This window comes from Falco rusticolus, chromosome Z (assembly GCF_015220075.1).
Source record: "Falco rusticolus isolate bFalRus1 chromosome Z, bFalRus1.pri, whole genome shotgun sequence".
NCBI classification, from domain to species: domain Eukaryota; kingdom Metazoa; phylum Chordata; class Aves; order Falconiformes; family Falconidae; genus Falco; species Falco rusticolus.
The window spans coordinates 73,836,764-73,853,523 of NC_051210.1; the positions used below are offsets into that span (position 1 = coordinate 73,836,764).

The window sequence follows — 16,760 nt, forward strand, 5'->3', positions numbered from 1 at the left end:
TGAGCTCCTGTCATCATCCCCTTGCCCTCCCAGTAGCTGCCGCCGTGGTGTGTGACGGCGGGGTCTCTATAGCGAGCGCCTCGTAGCTTACGCCGCACGGAGGAGAAACGCCTCTGGCGGTTAATTAATTAATTAAAGCAAAGCATGTGTCGAGGTGGGGGTCCTCCAAGAGAAGCGGGGGCGTGGTGCGACTCCCGGCCGCCAGGGGGCGCTACCCCCACCAGCCGCTGTCCGCCGCTGCGCGGCCACGCGCGGCACTTCCGGGGGGGCGGGGGCGGCCTGCGCTGGAGCTCGGCGGCCGCAGGTAGGCAGGGGAGGGGGCGGCACGGGGGGCCGAGGGGGCCCTGAGCGGTGGGGGGCCGGGGGTGCGGCACGGGGTGCTAGGGGGGCCGAGAGACCTGTGGGGGCGGCGGGGGGTGAGGGGCTGCGAGGGCAGCCGGGGGGGGAGGGGGGGCACGAGGGCGAGCCCGGGTGTGAGGTGGAGGCCGGGAGGGGGGGGGGGGAAGGGAGGGGGGGTCCGGCCGGGGGAGGGGTGCGGGCCGCGGCGGGGTGCGGAGTCGGGCCCAGCCCAGCGGCGGCGCGGCGGCCGAGCCTGCTGTCCCCCCGCCAGGATGCAGCGGTGGCCGGTGCTGCTGTTCCTGGCCTGGGTGTGCCTGCTGTTCTTCGCCGGCATCGGGCTCTTCATGAGCGGGTTCCTGCTCACCCGGATCGAGCTCGCCAGCAGCAGTTCCTGCTCGGACCCGCTGGTGCCACCGCCTTGGGAGAGGCAGAGCCTCCCGCTGGGCTCCTGTTGGGCACCCCAGCGCTTTTCCAAGGCCGTGCTTGTCATCATCGATGCCCTCAGTTTCGAGTTTGCACGTTTTAATCCAGCCAAGGCCAGCCCGCTGCCCTATGAGAACAAGCTGAGTTTTCTGCACCACCTTGCAACCTCCCAGCCGCGCCATGCCCGCCTGTACCGCTTCCGAGCCGACCCCCCCACTGCCACCATGCAGCGCATCAAGGGCCTCACCACCGGTTCGCTGCCCACTTTCATCGATGTGGGCAGCAACTTTGCCACCTACGCAATCCAGGAGGACAACCTGCTGGCGCAGCTGGTGCAGAACGGTAGGCGGGCAGGGGCAGTGTCCCACGGGGCCAAGCATGTGCAAGCTACTGATCAGTGCTCACATGGCACTCTCATTCCTCTTTCACTGGGAAGGGAACTGCTTACAACACATCCACCCTGTCAGACAATTCTTTTGCCCTACTCAGATGAAAATTACCTCAGGCAGAGCTGTCAGACAGGTAGGGTTTCTTCATCTTATACTGGGAGTAAGAAGTAGCTGGGACCATGGCTTCATCTTCAGTGTCTTCAAAGATGACGAGGAAGCAGATGAAAGTGATTGCACTGACGGTGATGTCACAAGGTCACCACCAGGAATGGCTTCCTGAAGCCAAGGGCAGTCAGTTGTGTCCATGTTTGCGCTCAGGTGAGACACATGACGAGGGAGGAGCTGGTGCCAGGTGTACTGCGGGGCTGTCACTCAGGCAGCAAGCCTGCCTGGCCAGCTGCCTGCAACTGTTTGGCAGAGACCTCGTCACATTTCCTCTGTGGTTTGGTGCTGCTGGGGTGTGCTTAGTGCTGCAGAAAAGGGCTTCTTTGGCTGGGACGAGGACAATGGAGTGAAGAGAAGGGGACAGGATGCAGTCTTGTGTTACCCAGAGGTGTTTCGTTCCAGGGCTTAGAGTGGCACACATACCAGTACCTGGGATGAGTTAGTGTGATGGGGTTGTCTGCTCCACTGAGTGTGACAGGGTGGGCAAATGTGGTAAATCAACTGAGGTGCAAAACACTGGTACACCCTATGCCAGAGCAGCAGCCTCGGAAGAAACAGTTCCTGCTTGCAGGCTGGAGAGGCTTTGTGGAAACATGGAGAGCTGCCTGCCAGCAGGCAGGACAAGCAGAGTGAGGGTGGTGGGAAGTGTCAGTGCTTTTGCCTTCTCCTTTCTGCTTGTGAAGACCCACCATCGTGTTAAAAAAACAGAACCCAGGACTCACAGATTCTCCTCAGCCCCTGTCAGCAGCCAGTCTGCTGCCTTGTGTTTTACAGTGGGGTTGCAGGCCTTGGGCAAAGGTTCGTCTGCTTTGTGCTGCATCTTCCTAAGTGCTGTAGTGAAGTGGGTACCTGCCTGCTTCCTCGCCTGTTCAACTCACTGGTCTTTCTGCTGGGGTGACATGTCAGAGGTCAAAGATAAGTCGTGATGTTGTGCAGGTGGGTTCGGAGGGGGACAGGACCTGTGGGCTTAGAAACAGGGCTGGTCTTTCCCTGTATTCAAACTCATTTACAGCCACATGGTCATTTTAATTTTAGGTTGCTCTTGAGTGTGGGTTGGAAAGGAGCCAGAGTTCTAGACCCTGACCTGGACCTGCCCAGGCTCTTTGCTGTAGTGAGAGTAACAGCATGACTCATGTGGGCTCCCTGCTGTCATTAATTCCTTTCTTGCTGAATTAGGAAGAAGAGTGGTCTTCATGGGTGATGACACTTGGGAAGGACTCTTCCCCAAGAAGTTCTTCCGCTCGTATTTCTTCCCATCTTTTAATGTGAAGGATCTTCACACTGTGGATGATGGGATCCTGCAACATCTCTATCCAACTGGTAAGCAGCTCTTTCCCCAGGGCCTGAATAGCCCATATGTTTTGTGGGGGTCCTACTGCAAGTTTGGGGTAGGACCAAAGAGTTCTTTCTGTTATGAAGTGGCTCTGGGCAGTCACACACTGCTGCACAGGGATTACAGTGCTCTAGCTGCATTTCCACAGATAAGCCAGCTTTTGGAGCCTGTGAACTGTTTCTGTAAATGCCTTTCCTCTGTTTAGGAGAGAGTGCAACTTGATGGGACGAGGTTAGACTTCAATATCTGTCCTAGAAATACGCTGCCAGGATGGAGCCAGAGGAGCAGCTTAACTTTGACACGTGTCTGTGCAGGGGCACACAGTGCTCTGGGAAATACACAACAGCGCAGCTACCCGCTTGGGAGGCTGGGGCACAATGTTGCTCTCAGCAGAGGGTCATTGGCTCCCAGCTGTCAGAAGAAGGTGAATTGTGAGATTGGTTTCTGAGTTCTAGGTGATTTCAGATTGTTCTGCGGTCCTGGGACCAAGGGGAGTGCTCTTTGTTTTATCTGTGTGAATCAAAGTGAATCAAGAGCGCAGTGGCCCTTCAGGGGGAAGTCCTTATGCCCTGTGGGAGAGCTGCAGTTCATCATTTTAACTCCAGATATGTCGATTTTTAGGTGTTGAGGCCCTGAAGCAGAGGGGAGAGGCCCAGGTAACTCCCTAGCTAGGGACAGCGTTGGTGTGCCAGGCACATGGCCTAGGTTGGATGCAGAGGGGCACATTGATGAGTCTGACATGAAATATCTCTAGAGGACTGTAGTTCTGGGTTCTCCTTTTCCTGAGCGTCCCCTTGGTTTAGCTCAGTGTCCTGATTTTGGCTAGGGTGGAGTTAACTTTCTTCTCAGTAGCTCATACAGCGCTGTGTTTTGGCTGATGTCAGAACAATGTTGATGACACACTGATGTTTTTAGTTATTGCTGGGTGTATACTGAGTCAAGGACTTTTCAGTTTCTCGGGCCCTGCCAGCGAGAGGGCTGGAGGGGCACAGGGAACTGGGAGGGGACACAGCAAGGACAGCCGAGCTGAACCAGCCAAAGGGGTGTTCCATACCATGGGGTGTCATGCTGGGTATATAAACCTGGGGGGTTGGCTGGGGCAATAATAGCATTATATACTTTATAAGTTTATATACTTATACACACTCAGTTTGTGGCAGTTTGAGTTAAGGGTATTTCAAAGTGACTTGGGTGACATTGAGCCATTCCCCTCCTGAGGAGTGGTGGACAAAAAACATGGATACTGGGGCACTTACGGGCATTGAGCTTCCCATGGCATTGTACCCAGGCACCAGCAATCCAGGAGTGTGCTTCTTTTAAAACCTGCACTGTCCACTTGAGAGTTAGGAGCGACAATGGCAGGAGGGGGAGAAACAGCAGTTTCCAGAGGCAACCAGAAAGCTCTGGCAAGACGATCCAGATGTAGAGCCCATGCCTGAATCCCGGGTTAGTGTGTGTGTGATAAGGCTGCTCTTGTTCTGCAGTGGACAGTGGTGAATGGGACATGCTGATTGCTCACTTCCTCGGCGTGGACCACTGTGGGCACAAACATGGACCTGACCATCCTGAAATGGCTAAGAAGCTCACCCAGATGAATGAGATGCTCAGGTGATTAGTGCGGCAGTTGCGGGGTTGCCAGCTGGCCTCTTCCTTGACCCAGGCTGGTGGGGTCTTCCCAGGGAGTTTACAGATGCAGAGAGCAACGGGACTTTTACTGTGCCTGTTAAAATGGAGAATGGCTTTGGTCAGCAGCAGCTGAAGCCTCAGCTATGGGGTGGTCTCGGTTGCATAGACCCATGTTCACAAGAGGTTTGGTTTCAGAGGTAAGGCTGTCTTCAGGTCTTGGGGCCTTGTTTCTCAGCCAAACCATCAGGTGATGGTGCAGCTGGAGTACTGAGCCTCACTCTTTTCATCTTTAAAAGGGAGATTTTCACACTGAGGTCTGTTTGAGAAGCACTTGGAGGACCCTGGCTAGGGAATGATGCATTTACTGCACAGGCCCATGAGTTGCACCTTTGTGTCAGAGGGCAGAATGGGATCCAGAAATCCACACAGCTGTGCCTCAGCCCAAAATGCTGTGGCTTTTGACTCCTAGTTAGGACTGCTTTAATTCTTGCTGCTAGAAGGAGTGGGTAACTTGCCCCTGCTGCACCTGAGAGTGCATATTGTGTCATACCTAATGTGTTCTTCAGGGGCAGGTCCCCTCTTTTTTTCCATAAAAGCCGGAGACAGCTCACACAACATGATGCAGTATACAAGACCCAAATAGATGCAGCCTAAAATGCATTCCTGTTGGGAACTGTTCTTCTGAATTGCATTTTGTCAAGATCCCTGGAGGCATAGAGGAACCAGCCACCATTCACTGGGGACCTAAGCAAGAGCAGTCCACTCTGTCTCAAGGCTTAGAATTTTCATTTTGGTTGTAAAGCATCCATTGCCTTAGTACCTGGCTCAGTTGTTACAGCTCTGTGTCAGCACTTGGTTTTGCTCAGATCCTTTTGTGGGCTTCACCTCTGTGGTGCAGGCAGGCTTGGTGGGGACATGCCCTCTCCCACCTGGGCTGTTTGGGCCTCTGCCCAGGTAGGAGTTGACCTTCCTTATCTCGGGTGACAGATCCTTGGTAGATCACCTGGGGAATGACACCCTTCTTCTGGTGGCTGGGGATCATGGTATGACAGACACTGGAGACCACGGCGGTGACAGCGAGAAGGAAGTGAACGCAGCGCTGTTTGTGTACAGCAGAACGCCCCTGTTTGGCACGGGCCCTCCAGAGGTGAGAAGGAGCTGATCCTTAGCTGTCACTGCTTGAGGTGGCATTCAGGGTGGAAAATGTGTCCTGGGGTTAGAGAGTAACAGTTCCATTGGGGTCATTTAGACTGAGAGGAGGTGAGGAGTCTGTCACCTTTCTGGAGAGAACAATGGAAAAACTGACATGGGGTGCTGGTAACCAAAGTGTTTGGGACCCATGTTCAGGCCCCTCCAGCTGTGAAGGGTGTTTGAGTAGGGCCCGGTGAGCTGTTAAGCAGCCAGGGGCATACCTAAGGACCTGCAGCTCCCAGCAAGCATCCTCCCCTCCACAGGGCGCTTAGGGAGGGCAGAGCTGTGCCGCTGCCTTCCCCTGCATTTTCCCACTCCTGGCTCACCCATATTCTCCTCTGAAGAGGAAAGTCTTCCCCATCATCCTCTAGTCCCAGTGAAAAGCCATGTTGCTGTGTTCTTTCCAAATTTCCAATTTTTCCCTCTCCAGGAGCCCGAGGCTGTTGCCCAGGTGAACCTGGTGCCCACTGTGGCCCTGCTCCTGGGTGTGCCCATCCCCTACAGTAACATCGGGGAGGTGATGGCTGAGCTGTTCTCCGGGGATGGCGATGCTGTGTCTGCAGCCTTGCAGCAGCTCTCGGTCTATCACATCAACGCCAAGCAGGTAGGCCTCCCCATTGAACTGGAGAGGAGAAGGAATGGCATTTTAAGCACAAGCCTCTTCTGTTTGGTGGAGGTGACGTGGTGGCAAGGTGTTGTCTTCGTGGGGAACTTATTTTGAAGAGTTACCTCCTTTGCAGTGTTTACTCCAGTAAAAGGTTGCATCATTTTCTCAAAAGAGAAATGAGAGTTACCTGTTTAGTGCTAGATGTTGAGTGCTGCAGTGTGTAAAATACTGGCTGGGAAGGTGGTATTCACTTCAGGGTGAGGGTTGGTCCCAGACAGGTGGATTTGGTGACTGGAGAGTCTGGCAGGGAGGCTGGTTCCTCAAGGCTGAAGACGGCTAGGGGCAAGTCTTGTTAATGGAGATTCAGGAGTACAAATGGATGTTTCGATGCTGCTTCAGTTTTGAAAGAGAAAGTGTTAGCTAAAGAACTATTCTAGTTCTAGACCAGTGGCAGAAGGAAAACAGTAATGAATGACTGAGTAAAAGAATCATCATTTAACAGGTGCCAGTGAAGTGGAGTAGAGAAGGAACAGTTTATACCAAGTGCAACAAAATACAGAACCCTAATTTCTGAAGGACAAATCTTGAATGAGAGTGACTATACCAGGTATAAAAGAAGCCCAGGCAATGGAGCAGGCCATCTACCAGGGCGAGCCAGAGCCTCCATGGAGGGCATGAGGGCCATCTGTTGTGGCTCGGTGGATCTCATGGTCCAGAACCAGATTTGCCACATGCATTGCAACATGTGTCTCAGCTAAGTGCTGGTCTGCCTTTGAGGGACCCTTGGATTGCTAGGAGCACAACAATAACTCCTGCAGCCCCCAGCCAGTTCTTTGGTGACAGTTGGACACCACTGGTGCAAGGCAGTGAGGAGCTGGAGTGGATATGATCGCTGATGGGAGGGCGGAAGTGTTCAGCATCTCTGCTGTGTATTTATAGAGCAGCAGAGTGCTTTGTCATTTAAAGATGATAGTGTAGTGTACGTTACTGTCTTGTTAGTCACCAAGAATATCGATCATCTTCTGTTAGGAATTAGTGTTATCCAATCCTGCCTGTTTAAATATTTGCACTCATTTGTCTGAGGAGTTTTCTGGCTCGATCGTGTTGGTGGTGAAGAAGCTTTTGCACACCAGGAAAATTGTGCAGGCCTGTGGGAGAGCTGGTGCCTATGTTTGCCATTCATGGGTAGGGGCAGACTGATTCTGTCTGTGCTCTGAGGCAGCTGGGAAGTATGTGAAGGTGTTGGGATGTTTCAGTGTTTGAGCAGACCTACACTGCTGAGCGGCTGGATGTTTGTATGGGTGCCCTGCCCTGTTAATGCCCTGGTAAGACTTTTTTTACAACTTTTGGGATCATAGCTGCCTCTGTTCCTGTCCTCTTGAAGTGGAAAGCAGAGTGAGCTGTCCTTAGCTTATGGTACAGTGGGTTAATGTGCCTGTATTGAAGAAGGGGGAGCAATTTGATCTGATCAACTATAAGCTGTCTGTCCTCAGACAAACAATGTAAAAGTCAACATGGGGTGCAGATTAATAGGTAGTAATGACTCAGACTTCTGGGGGCTTGTTTGCCTTATTGTTACCAAAAACTCTGTGTAGAAGTTCTTACTGATACACAGCATTACCAGGCATACACCTGCAGGTGAAGAACTGAGAGGAGTCAGTGTGGCTGTCAGGATGGATACATCACTTGAGAGGGGTTTGGCAGAGGGATTGTGTTTCCTGCAAGTCACATCCTGGATTTAAGTGACCAGCCCTGGGTTATGTGGCTGGGGACAGGTCTGTCCTGGCAGGGGTTGGCAGACTGAGGCTGTTTCCATTCTGAAGGGGCTGTGCGAGGCAATGAATCCCGTTCCCAGTGGTCCCAGTGCCGCTGTCTGACCCAGTGTCCCCTCTCCCATAGGTGGACCGCTTCCTGCACTCCTACTCGCTGGTGGCTCAGGACCTGCCAGCAGAGCAGCTCCAGCACCTGCAGGAGCTCTTCTCCAGCGCTGTGGAGGAGCACAGTCAGCTCTTGGCCCAGGTGCAGGGGTCAACACTGGTGCCTCCGGAACTGGAGTCCAGGCTGGGAAGCCTCATCAGTCGCTTCCAGCTCTACCTGCGGGAGGCACGGGCTGTGTGCACCCAGTCTTGGGCCCGCTTCCATCCCCTGCGTATGGTGGGAGGCTGCACCCTTATTGCTGCTTCCTGCTTGCTCTGCTATGTGGCCTCAGAGCTGGCTGCATCATCGGACTGTTTCTATCGCAGCTGCCTCCTGTACCCGCTGCTTTGGGGCCTCGTGGTAACTGTTCTGCTTGGGCTGGCCCATGCCTTCACCCAGGAGGGGCTGGATCTCCTCCTGATGTCATCATGGGCAGCCGCTGCTTCTCAGCTGGGTTTTTTTTGGCACTGGTGGGGCCGGCATCCCAAGCGAGCCCGTTTGGCGGGCAGTCAGCCACCCTTGGCCAGCATTGGCCTGAGGCAGAGGCTGCGAGAGTGGCTGGGGCTGGCCTTCCCCATGGGCATTCTGCTCTTCCGCTGCGGAGCTATGTTCTCTGATAGCTTTGTCGTGGCTGAGGCCAGGGTGGCCCCATTCCTGCTGGCCTCGCTGGTGATGTTGCTAGTAGGGAAGCTCCACTGGGATGGTCGCCTGACTGTGCCAGAAGGCCCCAAGCAGCAGCTCCTTGGTTTTTCTTCTTATCGGAGAGAGATCTGGTACCTGCTGTGCCTCGTGGCCATGCTTCTGGTCTGTGTGCGCCTCTCTGGTTTCTTCCACCAGTGCCGCGAAGAAATCCTTCAGTGTCGGCCTTCTCTTTTCCTCTCCCCCCTTGCCAGCCTGAGAAACACGCGAGCCAAGAATCTCTTCTACCTCCTGTGTGTTGCCTTGCTGGCTGGGCTGGTCTATGCAGTGCGGAGCTGGCTGCGGCGCTACGGCAACCTGAACAGCTCGGACCCCCTTGTGCTCTTCGTGCGCTGGGGTTTCCCACTGGTGGTCCTCTGCATTGCCTGCTACTGGGCCGTTGCCTCCAGTGCTGATGACTCTCTTGGGAAGCTGCAGGAGCTGGTGCAGGTGGCAGTTGTTGCCTTTCCATGGGCTGTCTATGGACTAGCATCCGTGGGGCTGCTGCTCCTGCTGTGCAATCCCATGACAGTGTTCGCGAAGGACACACGGGAGTCAGCAGGATCCATCGTCACTCCCTACCTGGGGGTTCCCGGCTCTGAAGTCAACTTCCTCCACGTCATCCCTCAGATCTACAAGAGGATGCAGGAGTCTCAGAAGAGCTGCCTGGAGCGGGGTAACTGCAGGGCCACCATTGCAGCCTATGGGCTGGGCAGCGTCTACTCGGCAGCCCTGGTCATAGCGCTCACCCTGCTGGGCTTCCTCTTGATGCTTCTGCACAGTGAACGGCTGAGTCTCGCCTTCCTGCTCCTCTTCCTGGAGGCTTTTGTGCTGCTGCACATCCACACGCGTGCCAGAGGCCTTGCTGGAGATGCTGGTGAGTCAGGGCTCAGTAGAGCTTCCTCTGGATATGCAGTGTGGGCGTCATCTGCAGCAAGCTTGTTTTATGTCCAGTGGGAGAGGCAGGGTCCATGTGCTGCTTTTGGGGAATGGCAATGCACTGATCCTCAGGGGATCCTCCTAGCTTTATTTTAGAGTTGCTTAAATTCTCTAGTAGGAGACAGGTGTGTGCAGCAGGGATGTAAAGTGGGAGGAGGAAGAGGAGGAGGAGGTGGTGGGGGAGTCCCTTAGGGAAGGGGGCTCTATTATACCCATCCATTCTGCCTGGGCTGCTCACAGCCACCAGACCTCACTGCTGTTGACAGAGTCCAGTAGCAGGGCAGGCAGCAGACGGAATGCCTGGCCCCTCAGTCTGTCTGTGGTGGGACCCTGACTGGTTTCTGTCTCTCAAAAGACAGAGTGTGGAAAGGGAACCTGGAAGAGAAGTCAGTAGGCTCTTTTCGATTGTGGACCTGTCTTGTTCCCTGGTGCTGATACCTGTCTCTAATTTTTTTATCTCTCAGAGCCTTTTTCAGTGCCCTGGTATGCAGTCATCTCCTGGCTCCTTGCTGCTTCCCAGTTCTTCTATTCCACAGGCCACCAGCCCATCTTCCCTGCTATCCACTGGAATGCAGCATTTGTGGGTTTTCACCTTGACCACAGCACGAAACTCCTGCCTGCTGTCCTGGTGGGCGCCAACACCTTTGCCTCCCATATCCTCTTTGCAGGTAAATCGATTTCTTCCTGGGCTGTTGAGCCTGAGCAGACAGGGCTCACTGCTTTCTTTGCCTTGTCTGGAGGCCTGCAGGCCGAGCATGAGGCGATGAGCTCCGGCACCAGCTGAACAGCAGCATCCTTGCTGTCCCTTTCTGGTGCCACAGAGCTGCCCGTGGCCTGCAGCCTCCATGCAGTTGTGCCTGACCAGCAAACTGGAGCTGGGGTATATGCTTCCTGCATGTCCAGGGCATGATGGCAGAGCCTAGACTGCTCCTCACCTCCTGGGCTCCAGTAATTTCATGTGCCTTTGTCCTTGAGGTAGTTGGCTGCCCTCTGCTCCTGCTTTGGCCCTTTGTGTGTGAGATGCCCAACTCGCAGAGGAAGAAGCCCAAGAAGGAGTCCCGGGAGGAGCTGCAGGAGGTAGAGGAGCACATGATGGAGATGAGGCTGCGGGAGTCCCCAGAGAAGTTCTCCACTGCTCTGCTGCAGCTGGGGCTGAAGTACCTCTTTGTCCTTGGGACGCAGGTACGGACAGAGGCAGGATGGCTGTGGGAAGACTGTCTAGAGGAAGTAGGGGTGCTGTGAGAGCCGTAGGGCACTTTGATGAGAGAAGGGGGTCCACCAGGGCTCAGACAGGCCCTGGGGTAATATGCCTAGTTGCAGGTGGAAGAGCAGCTGCACAGGTCCTCTTCTCAGCCATGCCATTTGCTCTGTGCTTTGGGAGAGCTCCAGCATGGAAGCTGAAGTACAGGTTAGACTGCTTTTCATACCCATCGATCCAGAGTAGGAACACCTCTTCAGAAACTGCATGGTTGTAATTCTGCTCCCCCTTTTCCCAACCATGCCTTCTATTTTGCACCAGCTGTGATTTCCATCTGATCCTGTGCTGTGGTGATACAGGGAGCGAAACACCAGAAATTTAATCCCGTGGAAGAAGCTAGTAACTTTCTGGGGTTTAGCCCTTGAAATCATTCTCCTGTGTGGTCAGACCACAGAGGGTGCAAGGGACGGGGCAGGCCCCGCAGCCGGAAGGCAGGAGTGCTCCGCTCAGTGAAATATTGGGTCAGGTTAGCCACAGTGTGAGCCCTCCTCTGTGCTGTCCCAGCCTGACCCCAGGAAAGCCTGCATATATCCCAAGCTGCCTGTGTGTCCTGACTTTAGGACATGATGGAAAGGAATCCTGTTTGGGATGCTTATTTCTGGTGTGTGCTGTACCAGCATCTCAGGTGTGTGCAGTTTAGTACCACCTTCAGATGTGAACCTAGTGCCCAGGAGGTCTCTCCAGAGTCACTTGTAACTTGTTTTTTCCTGATCTCCTCCACAGCTTCTGGCCTGTGTTTGTGCAGCTATGATCCTCAGGAGGCACCTCATGGTCTGGAAGGTCTTTGCCCCAAAGTAAGTCCCAGGAGTTGCTCTGATGGTGGGTTAGGGTTCATACCACTGACATTTTGACTAGAGTTCATAGACAGTAATGTTGGAAGAGACACTGTGGTCGATCTTCAGACTTCTTATGTAGTAGAGGCTGTAGGAGTGTCGTTAACTAATTCCTGCTTCAAGTTCAGAAGCTGGACTTGAGCTAGAACCTGGAAGTTTCTCCTTATCTTGATTTCTAAGTACGTACAGAGCTCACCTGGAAGCTAGGAATGTTCAGGGCAGAGAGCCAAAGGTAGGGATACCAGACCAGAAACGATAAACGCAGAAATGCTAAACTAGCAAACCTCTGAGCTAGTAGGTGTGTAGGGTGGCCTCAGCCTCTGAGGGACTCAAAATCCTACCTGGATGTTGTCCTGAACAACCTCTGAAGCAGAGGTGTGCTTGGCTTCTACGTTGCAGGCAGCAGCTGCTGGCGAGTGACTGTAATTCAAGTTTTAGGATCTGGGATGCTACCAGCCTCTCACTGTCAGGAAGATCTGTCTGCTGGGTGTGAGGGTAGCAGCTTGCCTTCGCCAGGCCAGGGCATGCTGGCTGTGATATCCTTACTGCATCTGTTGTGCCTGCAGGTTCCTCTTTGAGTCGCTGGGCTTCATGGTGAGCAGCATCTGTCTCCTGCTGGGGATCTCTCTGGTGATGCGTGTGGACTGTGCTGTCAGCACCTGGTTCAGCCAGCTTCAGCTCAGGTAGCATTGGAGACATGGGGAACCTGACCTGCTTGTTGGCCAAGGCTGTGGTTGTTTCCTGGCTTCCCTCAGGCTGGGAGGGATACATCAGCCACCAGCAACGAGTGCCTGCCGACAGCAGTCAGGGATTATCCCCAGCTCCCTGCCTCAGCGCTGCACAAAAGGACTGGAGCCAACCGTTCCCCGCTTATTGCGGTGGTGTTTCTCAGAAGTGGAGGTCAGAGCTCTCACTGGGCGTTTGTGGCAGCAGGAGGACTCTGCTGCAGGAGCCCAAGAAGCGGGAGTCCTGAAGTGCTCCTCTGGAGAAACACCAAACAGATGTCTTGCTGCTGCTTTCCTGACAACTGTCCCCACTGTGCAGTTGGTTGGCTTCAGTGGCTGGCAGGGCATCACCTTGCCTGTGCAGAGACAGTGACTGATGGGAAGGGGCCTGCTGAGGAGTGGAGATGAGGATGGGAGAAGAGCGAAGGTCCTGCAGCCACCACTTCTCTCCACGTGCTCAGTTTTCATGCTGGAATCAAAGTACACATGGTTATGCATGCAGATGGTTCCTGGGGTCTTGGTAGCAGCTGCTCCTCTGTAAAGTCAACTGGTTGCTCTGTAGTGAGGCCCCTCCTGCCTCACTCACGTTTTCCTGGTCTTCCTCAGCCCTGTGAAGGGCAGTAGGGAGCACTCTGGGCTGCCTTGTACAGCCTGAAGCAGGCGTATTTGTTGAGGGGGTGGTAGCAGGGAGAGCTGTGTCTATGGGCAAGAAATTCTCCACTCATGATCTCAGCCTGTTTGTCCCCGTGGACTGGGCTGTAGCAGCTGGGGCTCCCCGTGTCTTTGTGTGCTGCTGGATTCTGGCTGTTGATTGTGAACAGTTGAGATGCAGCAGGATATAGTGACAGAACATCAGGTCATCCCCATTTTGAGTCTGGTCAGGACAAAAGGGGAGGCTGGAGCAGCTGTCCCAACTGCAGGAGTGGTGTGAGCTGCGGTGCCTGGGAGCTGCTGCTGGAAAGCCCTGAGTGGGCAACAACTCTTCTGGGAGGTGGCTTAGTTCACTGGTGTCTGTGCACGTGCTGGGGGTTATGTCAGCTTGAAGGGACGTCAGGCACTGCAGCTGATGGCATTTGTGATCCCGTATATGGTGCTTGTCTCCCTTTTCACCTTGGTGTTCTGTGTGGGACTTCAAGCTGCAAGTGAGCTACGCCAAACCCACCCTTGGATGCTGACGGTCAGGAGACATCGTATTTCTTTCTTTAGGGGCAGGGGTAGAGGACATGACCATGGTGCCTGGCCATATCCCATCAAAGTTCCCTCTGCAGTTTTGATGGGATCTGGCATTCCTTACTGCCCTGAACCACTGTGTGGCATTACTTGGTGCTATGAAACCTTTTGTCTCTTTCCCCTCTGGAAAGAGCTGAGGACTGCTTGTCTATGATTCCTGCGTTGATTTTTGTTCTGATCCCATTTGTTTTTTAAGTTATGCACCATGATAGCCCCTGTTTGAGTTCCTCACTGCAGACTGCTGGCGTAACTCAAGCCTTTTCATCTCATCTGCCCTGGAGAGTCATGGGGAAAGTGTCTCGTCATCTCTCTCATCGCTTTCAGTTCTTGCTGTTACGCCCAATGCCCAGTCACTGTGGAAAACGGCCCTTGAAGGCAGGTTTAGTTTGGTATTTTACCCCTGCAAAATGCTTGCTCAGGTGATGGGGTGCAATTCCAGGGAGTCTTAAACTGCTCTAATTTTGCATTTCCTTTGTGGGACCTCCCCTGGCCTGCTGGCTGTGGTCTCCCACCTCAGCCTTTCATCTCCCCTGCCCTGGGGGCTTGTCCTGCTTAACTTCACCTGACACAACCACGGACTGGTTTGTAGATGGTATGACTCCCAGGGCTGCGTTGCCACGTAGATGCATGCACACCACTGCTAGTGCAAGGCAAGGAGTAGCAGCATGCAGTGGGGGAAACTGAGGCGGAAGGAATGCATCAATCCAGAATTAGATGGGCTTAGGCAGTCCCACCCTTTAAAATGGGTTATTTGCTGACTCCTTGTGGCCATATGGTTCTCGGTGCTGAGGGGGCCGTGCTGATGGATGAGGGGTGCATTGGTGCAGAGAGGAGGAAGGGGATGGAGTTAGCTACCCACTGAATTTTCATTTAATGTGATGATAGTCTATATAGCACACATTGCTAAACCCCAAGGCCGGGGCCCAAGTAGGTCTTGTAACTTCAGAATCTGGTCAGGAGCTTGCTGCCTGAATATAGTTGTGCTGGCAGAAATCCTTATGGTCACTAAGGCTGTAGAGCTGGCCCCTGATGTCCTTGCAGCGGCCACCCAGGCCCTTGGGCTTCCTCCTCTCCCATCTCTGGGAGCAGTTGTTATTTCAGCAGCCACCATAATGCTGCTGAGCCTTCCCCTGCCTATTGTTCATGGTTGGACTGCTCAGCCAGCACTTGGGCATCCTCTCCTCATCCCTCCATATCACTCCTCTGCCTTCCTGCTAGGGCTGTAGGTTCACAGCCCTGAGAGGCCAGGGTGGAGCAGAGGGGACAGCAGAGCTGGAGCGCCATGAAAATATGCATGCTTGCCTTGCTGGAGGCTAAACAAAACCTGCAGTAACAAAGCTGCAGGTACATTCTTGTCACTGCAGAGATGCCAAGGAATGCTAGCTGCTCAGCCAAGGCAGACTGGCTACTACACCAAAGAATTTAAGTTCAAGATGAGTTTTCCAAGGACTGGAGATGCTCTTGCTTGCTTTCTTTGACTTTTTTAATCTTTGACAGTCTTCCCCAGCTGCCCTCAAGCTGATTGTTTGGCTCCTGTTCTCCCGCGTGTGCTGGGTGTGACAGTTAACGTTGGCCCAAGGCTTGGCAACCCTGGAAGCAGGATGTGCGGCTGATGCTAGAGCAGACATGGCTGTGGTTGCTGCTTTAAAGCCCCAGAGAGTGTCCAGAGGTGTCGCGACGGAGGGAAGACACAGTCACTCAATATGAGTGATCAGCAGACTTCGTTTATTGTCCCTTACAGTCACCTTTTATGCCTTGTTATAATTAGCTCATACATATTACAAAAGTTAAGCTCATTATTGGTTAGTTGCCCAAATACCAAGCCCGCCCCTAGTTTCTCTTCTGTAGTTATCTGTTCCCACCTGCAACATTCTTTTCCCACCGCGATCTTCCTGATATTGTGTAACAAGAACAGCCAAAGACAGTGTATTTTGCTTTACTTCACATAAGCTGAAAGCGATGTGCATTTTTGTCCAGCCAGCTGGACTATGTCACCCTTTTCAGCTAGCCAGTTATCCACACAGAGGAAGGTGCCTGCTGGTCCAAACCAAGGCTCTTTGGGAAACCTGGCATGCTGGTGAGCAGGCTCTGCCCTACATTCCCCTACTGAGGTTGTCACTGGAGCCTACTTGTCTCTCCTGGGGCAGTTATTCCAAGCAGTTTGTTTCTGGTCCCAGTGACCTTTGGCTGAGTGTGACAGGGGATGTGTCATGCTCAGCAGGGTGGTGTCCATGCTGCACTCCACAAACCTGCTGCACTTGGGCTTTTGCAAGCACGGTGTGTGTGCTCCTTGGCAGGGCTTCTGCCCAGTGCCCTGTCCCTCTGGCCAGGGGAGAGCTCTGCTGGGAAACACCTAGCTCAGACCAGTGGTGGGGCAATGTGTGCCGTGGCCTTGGCATGGGGCAGGGGTGGAATTGTCTTGTTTGTGCCACCTGGAAAACGGCGACTGAAAGCCACCACCGCTGCGAAAGGTTGTGGCTGTTCCAGAGCATCTGCCCGCTCTGATCCATGTGGCTGGCATTGCCCGCACAGCCATCCTGAGGGATGGCATTGCTTCAGGGAGAGCACGGCTTGGTCTGTCTCCATTCCCACACCCAGTTCTCTGTCCTGTCTCTGTTCTTCCCTCAATGCTTCAGGCCGGTTATTTATGGCACAGCACAGTCACATTCTCAGTGCACACGTCTCGTCTTCCCCTTGGGAAGCAGCAGTGCCGAGGTGCGGGAGCTGGGCTGTGGAGCACTGCTGTCTTCTCTGAGCTCTAACTTGGCTCGCCACTTGGCTGGGAGTGAGATTGTTTTATTTTTTGTTATAAACCTCTCTGTGCCTCAATACCCTGTTTGGGAAAAAAACAAATATTGGGGATGGACCCAGTTTGGGAAAGCAATTTGGGAGCTCTGCATTGCAGTCTGGTGCTACACTTCCCTGGGTGTCTCTACATCTCTGCCTGTTAACGCTTTTGTTCCCATTCAACAGCTATACCTGGAAGGTGGGAGTGATGCTGGAGTCTCTGCTAGGAAGTAGAGCCTTTTTTCCTTAAAAAAAGACAACCCCCAAACAGGGAAGTTGGCAGCACTCATTCACCCAACAGCTACGTTCCTGGGCTGCCA

The 16,760-nt window shown here is 53.7% G+C and overlaps 1 protein-coding gene across 3 annotated transcripts; it reads left to right on the forward strand.

The window, feature by feature from the left end:
- Positions 1-256: 256 nt before the first annotated feature.
- On the forward strand, positions 257-15,061 carry PIGO (phosphatidylinositol glycan anchor biosynthesis class O). 3 transcript variants are annotated; one of them, XM_037374086.1, is made up of 11 exons: positions 257-304; positions 611-1,104; positions 2,493-2,636; positions 4,134-4,257; positions 5,263-5,422; positions 5,897-6,070; positions 7,973-9,545; positions 10,072-10,275; positions 10,587-10,789; positions 11,589-11,659; positions 12,265-15,061. In XM_037374086.1, the coding sequence occupies exons 2-11, from the start codon at positions 612-614 to the stop codon at positions 12,383-12,385; spliced, it is 3,267 nt and encodes a 1,088-aa protein (XP_037229983.1). In that variant the 5' UTR covers positions 257-304; position 611; the 3' UTR covers positions 12,386-15,061. The 3 variants fall into 3 exon arrangements, with proteins under 3 accessions (XP_037229983.1, XP_037229984.1, XP_037229985.1); XM_037374088.1 differs by lacking the exons at positions 257-304; positions 611-1,104 and adding an exon at positions 2,855-3,073 and having other exon boundaries at positions 2,545-2,636; XM_037374087.1 differs by lacking the exons at positions 11,589-11,659; positions 12,265-15,061 and having other exon boundaries at positions 10,583-10,729.
- The last annotated feature ends 1,699 nt before the right edge of the window (positions 15,062-16,760 follow it).